The sequence below is a fragment of the Falco peregrinus genome, chromosome 6 (genome assembly GCF_023634155.1).
Source record: "Falco peregrinus isolate bFalPer1 chromosome 6, bFalPer1.pri, whole genome shotgun sequence".
NCBI classification, from domain to species: domain Eukaryota; kingdom Metazoa; phylum Chordata; class Aves; order Falconiformes; family Falconidae; genus Falco; species Falco peregrinus.
This window is the reverse complement of record NC_073726.1, coordinates 56,346,137-56,363,269: the sequence shown is the minus strand read 5'-3', so window position 1 is coordinate 56,363,269 and position 17,133 is coordinate 56,346,137. Positions and strand designations below refer to the sequence as shown.

At 36.5% G+C, this 17,133-nt stretch overlaps 1 protein-coding gene across 3 annotated transcripts in view; it reads right to left on the bottom strand.

Moving 5' to 3' along the window:
• UBN2 (ubinuclein 2) overlaps positions 1-17,133 on the bottom strand; it is a 56,415-nt gene that overhangs the window by 17,826 nt on the left and 21,456 nt on the right. For 2 of the 3 annotated variants that reach the window (XM_055809058.1, XM_055809057.1), the window contains 10 exons: positions 16,072-16,209; positions 14,759-14,871; positions 13,246-13,744; positions 9,734-9,804; positions 8,904-9,033; positions 7,492-7,610; positions 6,775-6,888; positions 5,250-5,393; positions 1,504-1,554; positions 71-113 (listed from right to left, as the gene is read on the bottom strand). In XM_055809058.1, coding sequence (XP_055665033.1) covers positions 71-113; positions 1,504-1,554; positions 5,250-5,393; positions 6,775-6,888; positions 7,492-7,610; positions 8,904-9,033; positions 9,734-9,804; positions 13,246-13,744; positions 14,759-14,871; positions 16,072-16,209 — 1,422 coding nt within the window. The remainder of the gene's footprint in view (positions 1-70; positions 114-1,503; positions 1,555-5,249; positions 5,394-6,774; positions 6,889-7,491; positions 7,611-8,903; positions 9,034-9,733; positions 9,805-13,245; positions 13,745-14,758; positions 14,872-16,071; positions 16,210-17,133) is intronic. The other variant, XM_055809059.1, reaches the window with a different exon arrangement.

The following is a 17,133-nucleotide window of genomic DNA, read 5'->3' as shown; positions in this document are numbered from 1 at the left end:
TGGATCAGAGGCAGGAAACGTGTTGTATCAAATGGTCATATAAAACTCATATATATAAGCAGGCATTTACCTTCACTTTGGGTTTAGGAGCCAAAATCACCTTCTTCTTTGCCCTAAAAAAGGAAGGCATACATGTGTATCAGAAGACAAAAGAAAGGCAAGTAATTTTGCTTTTAACTGTTACCCTGATTATATGCCAATAAACTAGAAGGATGACTACTGTAGTCCAGCTTTAATAATAAAACATCCTTGAAATAGAAAATGGGTTAAGATATGGGCGAGGGTGGATGAAGAGAACAAGCACACTTTTAATCCACTGTATCGTTTATCTAAGTAAATTAGATGCAAAATTCACTGGATTTTGATATGTAATTCACTGAATTCCTGATACATATCAGGAGAGCTATTTTATATTTTTCCAATTTAGACAAACTTCAAAACATCAAGTCATTTCAGCTCCTTATATTCTTAAATAATTTGTCTATTTAGCAGAGCTCTGTCTAAACTGAAGTCACCTATAACAGTTACATCATTTCACTTTGTCACCAAGGAGTATAATTTGTGTTCTCATTTATATTTCAATCACACAAAAACAGCGCCCCCCGTGCCCCACCACCCACAAAAAAACCCCACCAAAAACATGTTTTGTTGTTTATCAGCTGTGAAAGTTGTATCCAACTACTTTGTTGCAAGAAGCCATTTAACAAACTTCCAGGTTCTTTTGCAGTGTTAGGTGAACACCATAGCACCAATGCAGTTTTGCAAGCAAGGACAGCATTAAGGACTAGTAGTCATCAGCTTCAACTTAGAAGTTAAGCACTTCACACCTGCTTTTCTCACTTCTATTTCTTCAACAGGATCAACAGATTTACATCTTATAGGTCATTTTTTCCTCCTTTCCTAAGTAACTAGGATCATGCCTAGTTAAAAAAAAAGACCTTAATGTAGGTGTACTGTGACTCAGTTTTGCTATTATGTAGAAAAATATCCTGCATTAATCATATTTACCACAAAGGTTGCAATTTGGGTGTTATTCAAAGTCATAATTGTTTTTTGAGTTCCAGCTGAATGTGGGCAGCTCCCAAGAGGAGCACAGCATTGTCTGAAAGTCAAAAAGGTAATACTCCGCTAAGATACACAGCCTTCTGTGGTTACAAAGACACTTACAAGGAAAAGAGCAGGAAGTACTGCAGTCTGAGTTAAATTTTGCTGTGCAGCATATTAAATTGAGGTAGTGTATAGGGCTTAGAAATATTTTAAGTAAAAGACATTAATCCAAGTATGAAAACCCACTTCAGTTATCTAGCCGCTTCATAACTGAGTTAAAATATAATGTCCCAAGAACATTTAAATTAATGCAATTAAAAAAAATCATCATTATAAGTCTTTTCAAACAAATCCCAAACTATATCCATTGCCAGAAAAAAAAAAGGTAGCATGAAGATGGGAAAAGATGCTACAAACAACCTGAAGATACTAGGAAGTTATCAATATTATACTCACGGAGCAGAAGTAAGGTGATTGTGAACACTTCGGCTTTCTTTAAAAAGCATCCTAAAAAAGTAGCAAGAAAAGCAGCATAAGGTGATTCTACAGGGACAATCACCTACAACCACCAAATACAGAAGTATCCTTGAATTTTCAAAAGAACCCTTTGATTATCTGTCCCCAAAGCAGCTAGTACATAGTTTGCTGTCATAACGTATTTCCAGGCAGCCACGAACAGAAGAATGCTTAATAAAAGATTTCAAGTTTACATTCAAAATACCTCAGTAAATGGGCCGAGCTGGAGTCAACATAACAGAATATTGCCTCCTTCAGCTGGACAGAAGAAATAAGTTTTGAATTTTGTCTCCTCAAAGGCTGATGTTAAAATCTCAAATTGAGGATTACTGTAAACTCTTACACACTATGTGTCCACACATTGTTTGGGTTTTGCAATTAGTTTGTTGTGGTTTTGTGGTGGTGTTTTTGGTTTTTTTTAAGCACAGAGGAAAAGTCAGAACATAGTAGCCAAGCTAGTTTCTAATTTTCTTCAGTATTTTGTACAGGCCATTGTGTACCATTTCTGGTGTGTAATTCTGTAATTACACTGGACTTGCACATATATTTTACTACAGAGTTGTAGTATGGCAAGAGTTGGTTAACAAATCTCAACACTTCACATGCTTTTATTTCCATGTTATCAGCTCCTGAGCTGACAAGCGTGAAGTGAAAACAATTCCCAACTTGCACCTATTCTACAGCTTGCTACTCAGGTGCAGCTATAACTAGACAAATAATGAAAATCCAGTCCCCTTCCCTGTTTCCAGGTAGACAAACTAGAACAGACAAGATTTCCCTACACCACTGCCACCATACTAACACCGAACAGTTGTCTAAACAAGAGCTTTTTCACCACTGGTAACACATCCTGTAGAGCTGCAACAGTTAAGAAAAATTCAAGTATCCACAAATCTCCTGTAATCTGGTAAGAAAATATTGACATCCTCTTGCTGCAGTTCCAATGCCTTACTTCTCAGATTCCACTTTAAGCTCCATTTTCACATTTCCTTCACCATACTAACCTCCAAACCAGTATTACATTGCTCCCAGTTAGAGACTACTGAATGTCTATGAAGAACACCACGGAAGGAAAGGAACAATCCTCATCACAAGTTCAATGTGCCACATTCTGACACATCCAGCTTCTCCAGAATATTTCCCTCTGCACCTCCTTCCTGGTGCTTTTTCCTGATCTTTTTCATTTGGGAAATCCAAAATGAATCCCAGGCCCCAGTAATTTGTAGTACCAGCCTTAAAGGTTCAAGACAAAAAGTGTAACTACTACAGGAACAGAAGCCAAAGACACAGTACAAGGAAAGGACAGTGCAGTGTATGTTTCAAAGCAAGAGTATCTTTAGAAAAGAATTCCTCCATTGCATAAATATATTTAGATGTTAAAGTTGATGAGTGAGATCAGTGTGAGATTGTTTCTCTCTGATCGTGATTTCCAGTCAAGCATGCTGTTTCACCTGCGTGAAATAAATGTGCTGCAAGCCTACTTGCATGACCACCTCCAAAGCTGATGAAAGTCTTAGAATTAAAGGAAACAGACTTCCTGTTCCTTACACTTCTTTTTTGAACATACACATATTTAGGTTGCAGGCTTTTTAAAAAAAAAAATAAAATTGTACATAGAATTAATATGCAACCTAGTTACAAAAAAAAGTGGGTTACATTATTGAAAAGGCTTTGGGATCCTTTAGGACAAAAAGTATTACTCTAAATCCATGACTATTAATAAAACAATCTCCTGAGGCAGAGTATGGAAGTTACACACAGAAAATTCATGTGACAAAGGTAGTTGTGATACACATGGACAAATGAACAAGGTGCAGTTTAAAGTTGTGATTGATACCCTACCTCATGCTTCTATACTGAGCTATGAGGAACATTAAATACAGTTAACTTTGAAAGAGCAAGAAAATCTTTCTTCTGGGCTGAACCCACGAAGTTCTGATACCACAGACCTACTCTGATTAGTAAGAATTCCTTATGAAATACATAGTCAGTAGGCCATTTTTAACATCAAATGCCTAATTTTTCTTTCCATTTTACATAGCTCCCTCTTACTTGAGGACCCATATAAAGGTAAAAAATTATGCCTTCAGCATAACAATCCCTATTCTAACATGCCAACAAGATGAGCATCCCACATATGAATAATGCCCTGTATTAGGAGTTACCACTTTCAGATGCCAGGAAATGCTTGCTTTTCCACTTTCCATGCATAACTTTACCTACAATTTACAACGCATCACCTCCTAAAGAGAAAGCAAGGAAGCACCTGCCCATAAATATGGGACAATGTATAAATCATTATGGTACCAAGACTTCCCAGTTGGCAAATGAAATCTTGCTGGTCAACAGAAAGTTACATTCAGGCAGCTTTTGGGGTTTGTTTGCTTTTTGGGTCAGGTTTTTTTGGGGGGTGGTGTGTGTGCATGTCTTTGTCTTTTTGTTGAAACCACTTTTATAGATTGTTTAAAAGCTTATGGAAATTTTCATCACACTTTGTATAGAAAGGAGAGAACCATATATGTTATATGGCTTTCAAATACAAAGACATAACACACTTTATGTCTATGTATTCTTCAATGACCTCAAACTATCACTTGACTACCAGTGATTTCCATACACATTCTTGAGCTACACTGGGATTCCTTGTCTCATGAAGATTTTATTGAAGTAGATAACATCTCTTATCAGCATGCTTACTATACAAAACTAGATCCTTGAACAGAAATATGTCAGCTGTATGCCAAGAAGTATTAAACTTCATTTGTTCCTTTCATTACTATTTCACAAGCAGATTATTACACCCTCATTTTCTACACTGACTATTCCAGGAAATCTCAGTTATTTCTACAGCTTGATACAGATTGACTAATCAAGGTATTCTTGGGTAAATTGGTTAGTATTGTTCTATCATTTAGCTTTTACAGTTGTGTCAGGATTTGATGTGAAACTTTCAATGGGTGCTACGGAAGGAAAGAATACACATCTATAATTTCTTTTCTTCTTCCACTTCAAGTGTTTGAAAACTTTGTGAAATTTGTATTTCACAATGACTACTATTGCTCTCATTTTTTCCCCCCCCTTTGGGTGTTTTTTTCCTCTTAGTAAGTCAACAGGAAGTAAGCAGAAATTTTCTTTAAGAAACTGGTCTATTCTTAACTGCAACATCACAGAGCATCCCAATTGTTACAGAAAATAAAAAGTACAAACCTTAGTGTTTTGTGAACTCTAGTATTGAAATTGCAACTTATAATTTTGATAATGCAGTGTGATGTAGACTTCAGACTGCTTACAATGTATAGGCAAATCTGCTTTCTACATCACTATCACTTCCTGTATCACAGGAAAACTTCCCAAGCAGTTACTCCTTGCCTCATACTTCCCCCTAAAATGAAGCATCACACATTCTGTTATGAACTTCAATAAATTCAGTCTCCAGCAGATGACAAAAGCAAATAGTTCTCCAAGGAAAACAGTGGGGGTTTTTTTGCCTTTCAGCTTGCAAACAAAATCAAGAATTAACTTCTGAAAAACATTTCATTCATTCTAGAATATTCCAGTTCCACTAACATATTTTTGAGTTTTAAACAATATTAACAGTACACGGTTGAGTCAAATGCATGACAATAAATAAGACCCAAGAAATAGTTAACACCAAAATGAGTCAATGTATAAAGCAGGTATCTTACCTTGCCTGCATCCAGCCTTTAGGCCAAAGTGGTTTCACTTCTGTTTCCATAAAGGTTTTGAGGTAATCTTCAGCAGACTGACTTCTATTTGGCTCTAGCTCATAGCATCCCAGCTTAATCTTGACAAGATTACACAACAGAGACCTGCAGAAAGAAAGCACAGTAAATGAATTAAAGAAACAATCCTTTCAAAATTGTCAGCAGAAAAAGGCTGAGAAACTGAAGCACTAATGCTATACAGCTGCTGTCCATTGCCAGCTGTAGGAAGAACTCAGTTCCAACTGCTTTTTTTATTTCGTTTGCCACTGCACAAATTTGCTACTAAAACTGGCAAGATCTGCCACTGTCAATTCTCCATCTCCAACCGATCATAGGGCTCTTTTTCATCCTTACTATTATTTTGTAATTGGTTTTACTTTTTCTTTGTGGTTTCCTCAGAGCTGTAATATCTCCTCCCACTTGGCTCACAGTGACCTCTATTTCATTTAAGATGGAGAATGTCTGAAAGCAAGTCCATTGTACACTGAGTATTTCAACAGAGAATTCTTTCTGACAACGATGCTGTCTTTAAAATATCCAAGTGCATACAGTTAAGTCACACTGGCCTTTTCAGAGCCTCCTGAATGAAAAAACCAACAGATTTAAACGTCTCTAAGTATGGCTCCCTCCAGATCAGTCCAAGCTATACTGGTTGTATACATTCCATGAAGCTTGTTTCCTTGTTTTCTTAACATACTAAAAAGATTCATCATGGTAAGTCCACCAGTTTCTTTTAATAATATGTACACTTGTAGTAAAATTAGCTTACATCTTGTGTGGAAAATTAATAATTTATAAGGATTTGCTTGCTCAAAAGCTTATCTAGATTATTTAAATAACAGTGATCTCAGTTTTCAGCAAAATTTATTCTAGGAATCAGAGCAGTGATAATTCATTTCAGACAAGAATCTGTGCTGCTCCTGAGCAACAACAAAGAATTTAGGTAGAGACTGTATAAGAAGGGTTAAGATTCATGCATTCTGGATGCTGGCTTGCCCAAGGACTGGGAAGCTTGCCAAACCAGCACTGCCAATTTTGGTCCTCTGCCCCATTGTGGCAGAAACATTTACCGCTCATTGGGTGACAGTGTTTTCTGACCTGTTCCTAGAATGGTAAGAGGCAAGTATAACTCTGCTTACACTTCTGTTCTTTGCTTAAAGAAGCTCAAAAGTCCTAGAACCAGAAGAATTCTCATGTATTTGGATAAAGCAGATAAACAAGCAGATTAAAAAAAAGGGCTGGACATAAAATGATCCTGCCTTTTCAGTTAAGGAAAAGGGTGGTTTTGCCTTTCAAGTTAAAGAAAAGGGTGTTTTACCATTGCAGCATTCTAGCTTGCCTATTTAGCCCCAACACCCTCCAAAACTTAGGAGGTATACTTCTGAGAACAATTATTTATTGAACAGTATCATGTAATAACATCGCCCTGGAGTCTTCTTTATGAAGCCAGTGAAAATTCTTGGTGGAAAAGATAGTTTTGTCTCACCGCACTGTGTCATCCCAATGAAACTTCTTTCTGGGTCCCACAACCCTTTTTCCAGGTTTCTCATCATCATCCTCCTCCGATCCATTTTTCTCTCGTTCATCTTCTGCTTGTAACCTACAGTTGGAACAATTGTTTTCTTTATAGGTATACAACTCCTTAAGAAAGGAGTGTCATTTCAGGTGTTAGGAAAATATAAACAAGCAAACGAAGGACCTGTCTTCAGTTTCTCATTATACCTTTCCTGAAAGGGCAAACAGTTCATCTTCCTCTCCCTACTGTTTCATGGTCCTCAGAGACAAGTGAAAAGGATGCTATCCATCTACTGCAAATGGCAGAATACTTACCTATTAACTAATTTTAGACTTGGGAAAGTATTAACTATGAGAAAAACAATTACAATTAACAATGACAATAAGTATCAAGGACCTGAACATAACACCCTCCTCCATTAATCCAGCATTTTGAGAATCTCCAGTATCCCTCTCAGTTTGTAATTTCCTTCTCTCAAGACCTATTGCATTCATATTAATAGAATATCTTTCCAGAATCAGATCATAACATAACTTACACAAAATTAAGTATTTTGTACAATTCAAAACTTACAGGCACCTGTAAGTTGTAGCCAAGTACTATGTTGAGCTTGGGGAATGAACAACATGGAGACAGACTTCCAGTTGAACTCTAGAGTGGGCATGCACAGACTCCAGAAATACCTACTTGGCATTCTTGGCTTGATTGCGGGCCTGACAGTCCTCCTGATACTTGCATAACTGTTCAGGCATGACATTACTGACAGCTAGTTTCAGCTTTTGCAGCGGTTCTCTCAAGCGGTCATCCTGTGAAAAGAGAAATACCAAAGCAGTTCTATTAGTTTCACAAAAATTAACTGAAACATTACTTACATTGCATCTATTTCCCTGCTCGCTTCTGAGGCAAGATCCCTAGTACCATCTACTGACTGCAACAGCCATTTCCTATACAGCACTTGAATCCTGTTAAATGCAACAACATTATAGTAATGCACCCACTTGAAATTTCTCATAGAACTCATGCAAGTCTTTAGACTAGAAACAACGAAAGACGGTCACAAGGAAATATAACATGAATATCCCAAAACATTATGGCATGATCTTATGAAATAATGCTTTTTAATCAAGATAGGGAAGGGAAGAAAACCTGAGAGGAAAAAGCAAGATGACCTGACCAATGAGTATCTCAACACTTACAAATAAATATCCAATTAATCAAGTCTCAAAAAACTCCAGTATAAAAAAACATCCTAAGTAATGAATAAGTTATACATATTATTATATGCAATTTATATACGTCAAAGGTAAGAACTAAGTATTTGGAGACAATTCTAAATACAAAGAACTTCAAACAGTAAAATAATACATACTTCCCTACATGTTTTAAACTCTTCCTACTTCTTCTTACTTTATGTTCTTAATTATAACTGCTTACTGAGAAGAACTAGAATACTATATGCTATTGTGTCTTACTGCTTAGAAATAGCATACAAATCTGTTTGCCGCCTTTGCAAATTCTGAGATCTCTGCATTCATGATCCTCAGATCCTCTGCAAGATTTAGTCCTAGATTTCATCTAAAGAATCAGGTCAGAATACTTCAGATAACAGAGAAAGAATATGTTTTCCTATTGAATAAAGTAAGTTGAGAAAAGCAACTGCAAATGACATGTGAAGCATTTGTAAGACCTAGCCACAAAAATCAAATTTGCACAAACAGTACAGGCTGGTTTGTCTGTTATCCATCTAGCCTTTATTTTTTTCTTGACACAAAAGTGAATGCAGGAGTTATTTTTTTTTAGCCTGTCATAATCACGATAATTGTTGATTTATAGTTCTGCCACTTTAATATGTACCCTGTATGCAGCTTTCAAGATGAAAGCACTTAATGCTCAAATAAAGGGTCTGAAATACTTAAAATATTGGTTCCTAAAGTAGTGGCAATAGCAGATACACAGAAAAAAAACTTTTAAGTTGATACAGCAACTCATCCAAAATCTTTTGGTTTATTGGAGACTGTGTGGTTGTTGCTCTCCTGCATTCTGTCCTCGTCACTATTACAGAACTGACTCATGCTGAAGGCTGATCTCCCTGCCATTACCTGGACATTGAGGTGTAACTTCTTCAGACGCTTTATCAGTGTGTCCTTATTGCATGGCACAAAGGCCTCAAGGTGAGAGTACACTCCATTGCGAATGGCAGGATTTATCTCCTGTAACTGTAGCTCAATACTGAAAAACAAATGAGACAGCCAACCCGTGAGGCACTCCAAGATAAAGATGACAACTAAACAAAAACCTACGCAAGCTGCATATGCATGCCATATTCTAGCTACGCATACTAAAAATAGCAGCTTGGGACACGTTCAGATAATTTTTTTTACACAAGGAAGTCTTCTTAATCAATGGTAAGAAACCATTCATATACATACTTCTTCAGCAATGCTGAACACTGTCATTCAAATTTCTGTTACTTCTACCATTACAGAACAATGTTGATACAATTGACTGTTACAGTCTTCTAGAGATTACTTTTTGTTTCTTAGAATACAAACATAGAACCTTCTATATTAAATGCTTAGTTGAAGGATTACACAGTAAAAAGAGCTGGCATTTTACTTCATGACAGCTGAAGGTGTTCTGAGTTATAAAAGTGGGGGACAAGAAACAATGGCAGTTTTGTTGAATTTTACACATGAAGTCAAGGACACAGGGCACTACAAAACACTTTACACTGGATAAGGACAGACAGTCAGCCATGACAGGAATTGTATTAATATATAAAGCTTTTTAGCTAATAACTAGCTTAGACTGATCTACCTTCATTGACTTTTAAGGGCTTTGTTGGAACAACCTCAACAATATTTCCTCTTCTGTACTTTTCCTTTCACCCCCTTTCCAAAAAGGGAAGGTTGTACAGATAAGCACTTACTCCAGCAGAATATTATTCATGTCTTGCGTGAAAAACTTCTTCCTGCCTTCTTCATCAAACATCTTGGCGGCCTGAAAGTACAGCAATAAAGAGTATCCAAAAGTTCATAGAGCATTTTATCCCAACAACCTTTGTATCTTTACTTTTACAGCTATATCACATACCTAATATCACATTCTTATTTTCTGGAAAACAGCATTGGAAAAAAACAAACAAATCCAAACTATACTCAGCCATTTAGAAAAAAGGGTGAGAATTGTTATAATTCTACTTAAAAAAGGCTTGCTCTACAACAAACAATCATTCTATTTAGTACCTGTCTGGATGACAGATGTTAAACTTACCTTTTCAATAACCATGAAGAAAGAAAATGGTAGAGATGTTTTATCATCTCACCATCAGCAACATTGCACTACCAGTTAGCCTTAAAAAGAGGAGCATTGCTTGACAAGTCAAGCAAGCAAGAGCATCAAACACATTTCTACTCTCAGTGTATGAAAGGCTCCTTCCTAGCTCTGTTATGCGCCTCATCCAGTTACAACTTCCCAGACTTCTTAGATTCATCCCAGTCCTTCACTGCAATTTCTACAAAGTGATTATGTATGCTAGAAGAATACCTCATCCCTCTCTTCCGGTGCTCTCTGCCATTCTCACCACCTTTAGACTACATCTCTAATTTTTGTCTGGTCACTTCCTGAGTCTGGGGTGGGGAAAAAAAAAAAAAAAAAAAAAAAAAAAAGACAGCTTTGTTCTTATACATACTTCCTTTCATTAGAAGGTTTTACTGATTTTCAAGACTTTCCATGCAGAATCCCTTTCTTTTGTTCTTATTACCTAGATTCTTATTTTCACAAACAATGACAGCTTATAAGGAAAGCCAATACCTGCACTGTTCTACAAAAATTGGTAAGATCTTCTCTCTACTGTTTATCCACTCTACTGATTTACAGAAGTCAAAAGAAAACTTTCCGAGGCTTATTATCATCTTACATTCTGGCACTGGGACCAGACAACCAATATCTAAAGGAGATAGAAAAGGCTACGCATGCAGAAGAGTACAAGTATAGTATCATTATAACGACTGACAAACATTAGAGGCAGCTCATGTGCTACAAGGCTGAACAGTCAAATAACTTAAAACCTCTAATTCCACTTTTTGAAAAAAATTTAGTGACTTGTAACAACATAGCTAAAAACTATAAATACAAGTATTAACTTGACAAAATTCCTTTATTACTATGAAATACTTACAGTTCTTGGCTCTTTGTAACTAACCCATTTAAATGTGAAAGAAAAGTATTTTCTGGAATTGTGAACTCTACACTGCACAGGAACAGGAGTCTGATACTCTATTAGAAACCACAAGGTAGCCCATTGTCTGAAGACTGTACCACTTCAGTCATGAACACTGATACCAGAGTTTAAGTTCCTATAAGGACCGCATTCCACTCACTACTTTCTACCATAAATTCAGCTGCTGAGGGGATGGTACTATCTGTCTAAGAATGCTGAAGCATTCATTCCGCTAAAAAAATTAGAAAGGTTATAGAAGTTTACAAGTGATAGGATACTAAAGAAGACAAATTTGAAAGTCTTAAATCCAGCATCTTTAAGCATATTTAACACAAGGATTATTAACATCCTCTGGTTTATATAAAGTGGAAGGAAAGATATACTTAGACATTTTGGTCCCAGGTAGACCTTAAACGGTGGTTTCAGCATTATACTATCACATTGGATAGCGTTGCTGGCTTCTGAAGAGAACAACATTGGCAGATTCAAAAACTGCATCACTATTACTGAACTGTGGTGGGTTTTTTCCCCCCACAAATTATTTTGACAATTCCTTCACAATAGAAAAATGCCATTTTATTACTTTCTTGCTTGTGTACAATATTCTCTCTGTTGTGGTAGTTCAGTTGCCCACTTAGGGAACCAGAACACATTAACATACAAAAGAAGTCAGGAAGTTTTTGTTGTATTTAGTCAGTGGCTTTCTAGAAGTGGTGGGTCTTTTTAAAATCTAGATATATCATAATCCATGCACAGAACAGGCTTTTTCCCCACAGCTTTACAAACTTCTTAGCTTTCTTTGGACTAAAGAGCACTAAAGCTGTGAGCATACTAAGTATTTGACAAGACATTTCTTTTTTCCTGCTTTTCAGATGATGTTTTCCCCCCACTAATAATGTGTCAGTTGATGGCAATTTGCAGAAGGTAAAGAAGTTGCAATCTTTAAGACAACACAATCTAGTTTTTCCCCAAGCGTATGGATAAACTTGCTCTGCTCAGCCAGCACCAAGCTTCCAGAAGACAGCAAAAGCAGAAGATAGAAGAGTTAGGTTTTCTAAGCAACACTGAACCAAAGCTGTCTTTCAACCGGGCAGGACTTGCTCTACAGTGAAGCAGCATGAATTTGGGGCAGGGAACTAACACTAACTTTTGGCCTAATCCAGTTGTTCTACAGTTTTGCTAGAAGCTTATTGTTGATTCATAGCAAAATTAACCTGAATATTCAAAGGCAGACAAAATAATCTCTCTCACTTTAGTAAATATTAATTCCTTGATTGTATTTAGCTTGGTACATTTAAAACTAAGAACACAAACATTTACATACAGACAAAAAACAAACATTATGATTTATCTATTTTAGCAAAGCAAGCTCTGCTACAGTTTAGATTTTTTTTTCCCAAAAATGTAGTAACTTGAACTGCTTTTTCAAAACTTAATGAGCAAGGAAAAGCTGCACTTCAAGCTTTTTCTTGCTCAGAATAAACATCAGAATCTAGAGAACCAAACAAAACATTTTTTCTCAACTTAAGGTAACATCCACAACTGAAACAAGGAGCATAGAATACCTTAGTAGCTCTGATCCCTTTCAATAAACTAGTAGAATGTTTGTAACCTGTTCATTTAATATTTGTTACTAACATCTTTAAATAGTTTGCACTCCATTCTAACCTTTGAAAATATTCAGTTTTGTGGCTGTGATTGGTATTTTGGGGTGGGTTTTTTTGTTTTTCAGTTTGGTGGTGGGGATTTTTGGTGGGTTTTGTTGTTGCTGATTGGTGCATTTTTTTTTGAACTAGCAAGTTAGCTTTTCTGTTACAAAGCCAAAAATTCAAGACATCAATTCGTAAGCCACAGTCATATTTCAAGTTTCCTCCTCCAAAGCAAGAAAATGCCCATCCATTTCACCAACTAAATTAAAGTTAAAGTGACACTGACATTTCTGTTATGGAAAAAACCCAAACAAATAATTATTGTACACAGAAGATTTAGAAAACCTTGTCTCCACTGTGAAACAAACACTGCTTAACAATTTACCTGCATCATCTCTGTGCCCATTTTCATCCGAGTATAAATACAGCCATTAAGATTGACATGAAGATCAATTCAACATTTTCAGAGTTTCAGTCAGCAATCCAAGAATGACAACTTAGGCCCTAATTATTCTTCCTCATTCTCTCAGATTCTTGAATGCAATCCCTTACCAGTAAATTCATACTTACTGTTCGAAGGTCTCCAATGCGTTTTTCAAGTAGCATAGGCAGACCTTCTGGGAGGGCAGGCACCTGCTTGGGTGTCATGACCTGAGAGGTGTAGGTTGCCTGAGTGACATTTCCATTTTCTCCTGACAGCTCAGATACCGGGCTGCCATCAGAAGTGCCATCAAGCAACTTGTCAAAGTCAATGTCTCCCAGCATCTCCAGGGCACTTTCAGCTTCTTGCAGGAGCTCACGTTCATTTGTGCTACCAAAAATGGAGAGGACAGGATCATTGATCCTAAGATTCAAGTCAGAGATATCATTTCCTGCACTGAGAGAGGAGGAAGGAATTTTACTAGGGGTAGAGGTTGCAACAGTCACTGGAGGTTTTGGACTAGATTCCTTCTTCCTCATGGCTTCCTTCTCCTTTTGAAATTTACGGATCATGGCAGCCAGAGAGAGTGAGTCTTTATACAATTTCTTTTTCTTCTTTTCAGACTTGTGTGAATTTAAGGCCATTACTCTGTAGAGGAAAGAAATCTTTCATTGGAATGCATGTGATTTTTGAGACCTCAGTAATCTGTAACAAAAATCTGTGATTTTAGTACAATTAAAAGATTATCAGGGGAGAAGCCAGTACATCGTACTTTCATCTTCACACTATTCTATCAACTACCGTAAACCTTTGCTGGTCATGTGATTCCACACTCTAACCAATTTGTTTTGTTAAGTTTTGTACACATTAAGGCAAAGTTTATTTCCTTTTGACTTTGCAATTTAATTATGGAAGCGTTGGCACAGTTATTAAAACTCATGGCTGATCTATGCTACTGCAATTTGACTCTCAGACTTCTGAATGGTGGCAAGTTGCTTTAAGTTTAGGCACACCATGTATGTTAAAAATTCTATTAATTGCTAAGATTTTTGACATGCAAGCTCAACAGCTATATGGTACTTAAACTAAGTGTTTTCTGCCAATGCATCACGTTGATGAAAGACTATCAATACCTTTTCAACACCAACTTGAATATTCATAAGACAACTTTCACTCAATGACAATTTTCTAGAAGCCAATAAAAAAAAAATCCACGTCCTTAATCCTTCCATGCTAACTTCAGAACTCAGGAAACCAAAGTTAGTAAGAAACATGTAGAATAATTAAGGTGTGTTTATAGTTTTCAGATAAGAAACCATGGGATAGGAAGAAAGCTATTTTTTATTACAAGATGTAATTCTTAGTGCTATGTAAGACTTTGGGTAGAACAGTGATGGATAATGCTATTCATAGACTCAAAATTTCTGTTCTGCAATTCCTGTTTCCTTGTTTTATTATTATTTGTTAAAAATTCTGGGGGACAAATATTAGCTTGTAGGACTTATGCAAAAAATCTGCATAAATTACAAACCCAAAATCTATTAGCTATTAATTATAGTTTAAAATTACAATATTCTAAACAGCTGTGATAATCTTGCTATGGCACACAATCTTGAAACCAAACCTCACAATTCAAGGGTTCATCTAAAGAAAGAAACATACCCCAGCTGCTTAGGAACTTTCATTTTTCGAGGCTTCTTCTCCTTTTCTGTCCCTTCATCTTTCCGCTTGCGCTTCTTCATTCCTCGATCTTCACTTTCTTTCAACTTTGCTATCTAGAAAAGAGATCAAATAAAGGACAATGATTCTTCCACCCTAAAAGACTTTTACAGAAAGAGGCATCTAGTTTTCCTTACACTTTCCAATTCAGAGCCAGGAAAAATACCTCAGTGTGTGTAAAGGCAAGCAGTACCACAGATTCATAGCAGCAATTGCTGTTACTGACAAGTCTCAATCATTTATTATTTTTAAATAGTTACTGAATTCAGAGCTTACAGTAAGAATACTTTAAGGCACACACAGACTGATGCCCAGCCAGTATAAGCAATGGCCACCTTGGAAGACTGAATCCCACCCACCCCCTTCTGCTACCACAGTTTCATTGCCGAGTATGAAGTTACATAGTATGGAACATCTTTTTGGCTAATTCAGATCAGCTGTCTTCCCTCCTAAGTTCTTGCTTACCTGCTTACCCTAGCTTACCTGCTGGTGCAGGGTAGGGAAAGAGAAAGCCTTCAAACTGTGCAAATATTCAGCAACAGGTAACTTTGGTGCATTATCAACACTATGTTAGTCTCAAATCCAAATCATAGCACCGTAAGGGCTGTTAAGAAGAAAGTTTACTCCATTCCAATCAGATCCAATGCAAGAACCTTATTATGTTTAAATTTCAAGAATTCTAGAGCAGGAAGAGTCAGAAAGCAGCAAGTTCTTGGAATTGCATGGAACTTGTGAATGTCATATGCAAGCAATTATGTTTGCATTGATCATAACTTGTCAAAGTACATAGAACCGCACACTTTGGGAAAGACTGTATATATACTTTTTGATATAGCTGTTCTTATGCACTGAAATTATTTTAACAGATATTTTAGTGTTATTCTGAGTATTAGGAACAATTTAAAACCACGCAAGCTTTATGCAACATCATAAAAGCAGCGTTGGAGAATTTAAGTTCTCACCTCATAATAAAATTCCTATAAAATTACAGAATCATCTGTCACTTCAAGATGGACAGACATAACTTGTTAACTTGCCTAAACAGACGGTTAGCCTTACAAGACTAGACAACCTGTGGAAATCATGAATTATATCCCCAATGCTAGTGCATGAGCCACAAAACAGGAAATGCAATAAAACAGTACTGTGTATCATTTCGCTTTCAGCCTCTTCCTATGAGATATTCTAAAAGTATCAAGCATTTCCCAATGTCCATCTAGCTATAAGTTATAAAAAGCATAATTAACATCACTCACTTTAGGTGGCCTATGCTTTTTATCTTCTGCGAAGTCTTCATCCTCTGAATCAGATGCCTGCCGGAACTGCAGAGTACCAGTGTTGATATAAAACCCTCCATATTTGGTTGTCAGGGATGCAGGAACCAATTCATCATACTGGGTGGGGAAAAAGACTATGAGTTTATCAGCATTTCTTAATAAAATGAATTTAGTTCATTCCCCAGTCTCCACACGTGAAAAATTATATACAACTACACTGCACAGCTTGCTACAACAGAAACAGACTGGTAATGCTATTGAAGGTGATCAAGGTACAGAATTACCTTTCTACTTTCAAAACAATGCCCTTTTTTTCGGAGAAAAGACAGGATTACTAAATTAAAAGTACTGCTTTCTGAAGGAAATTAACAATGGGCACAGAGGCATTTCCCCACCCCCACTCCCCAAGGTGGGGGGAAAGCCCAAAAACTTTTAAATTTTTCCCCCCAATATTCTGTTTCAGAAAGCATGTTACATTATGCTAGATGTTAAATCAAAACACGTAAACCATATGAACAATGATATACTACCTGCCTGTGAGCAACTTCACCTGATTGTTCACTGGTTGTTTTTATACAGAAAGTAGGCAGGCACAGATAATTATTTGTTTTCATCTACAACAGCCTTACAGGTGTATCAGCAACATCACTGGTGAAAACAAATGGGGGGGGGGACCCACAAAAAAAAAACAAAAGCCAAAACCGAAAAAAACCCTGCCTCTATCGATTTTAGTTTTTCAGTTTAATGTTTCTGTTGAATACCCTTCTATTTTATGTGCAATTAAAATCACCTTGTTAGTCAATCACTTTTATCATAGGAGCTTTTAAGTTATCTGTGACAGCCACAGCTATTTCCAGAAGGCAGTCTGAACAGTCACTATATTGCAGTGGAAGAAACCTAATCTATGTCAGAATTTTACAGAATTGGGTATTATATCCAGAAGATAGGACTGAAGATTGTACAGATGTTTTTGTTAATTAAGCATTAAAAAACTTCTCAGATTATATGCTTTGTTTCATTAAGACTACCAGTTTTCATTAA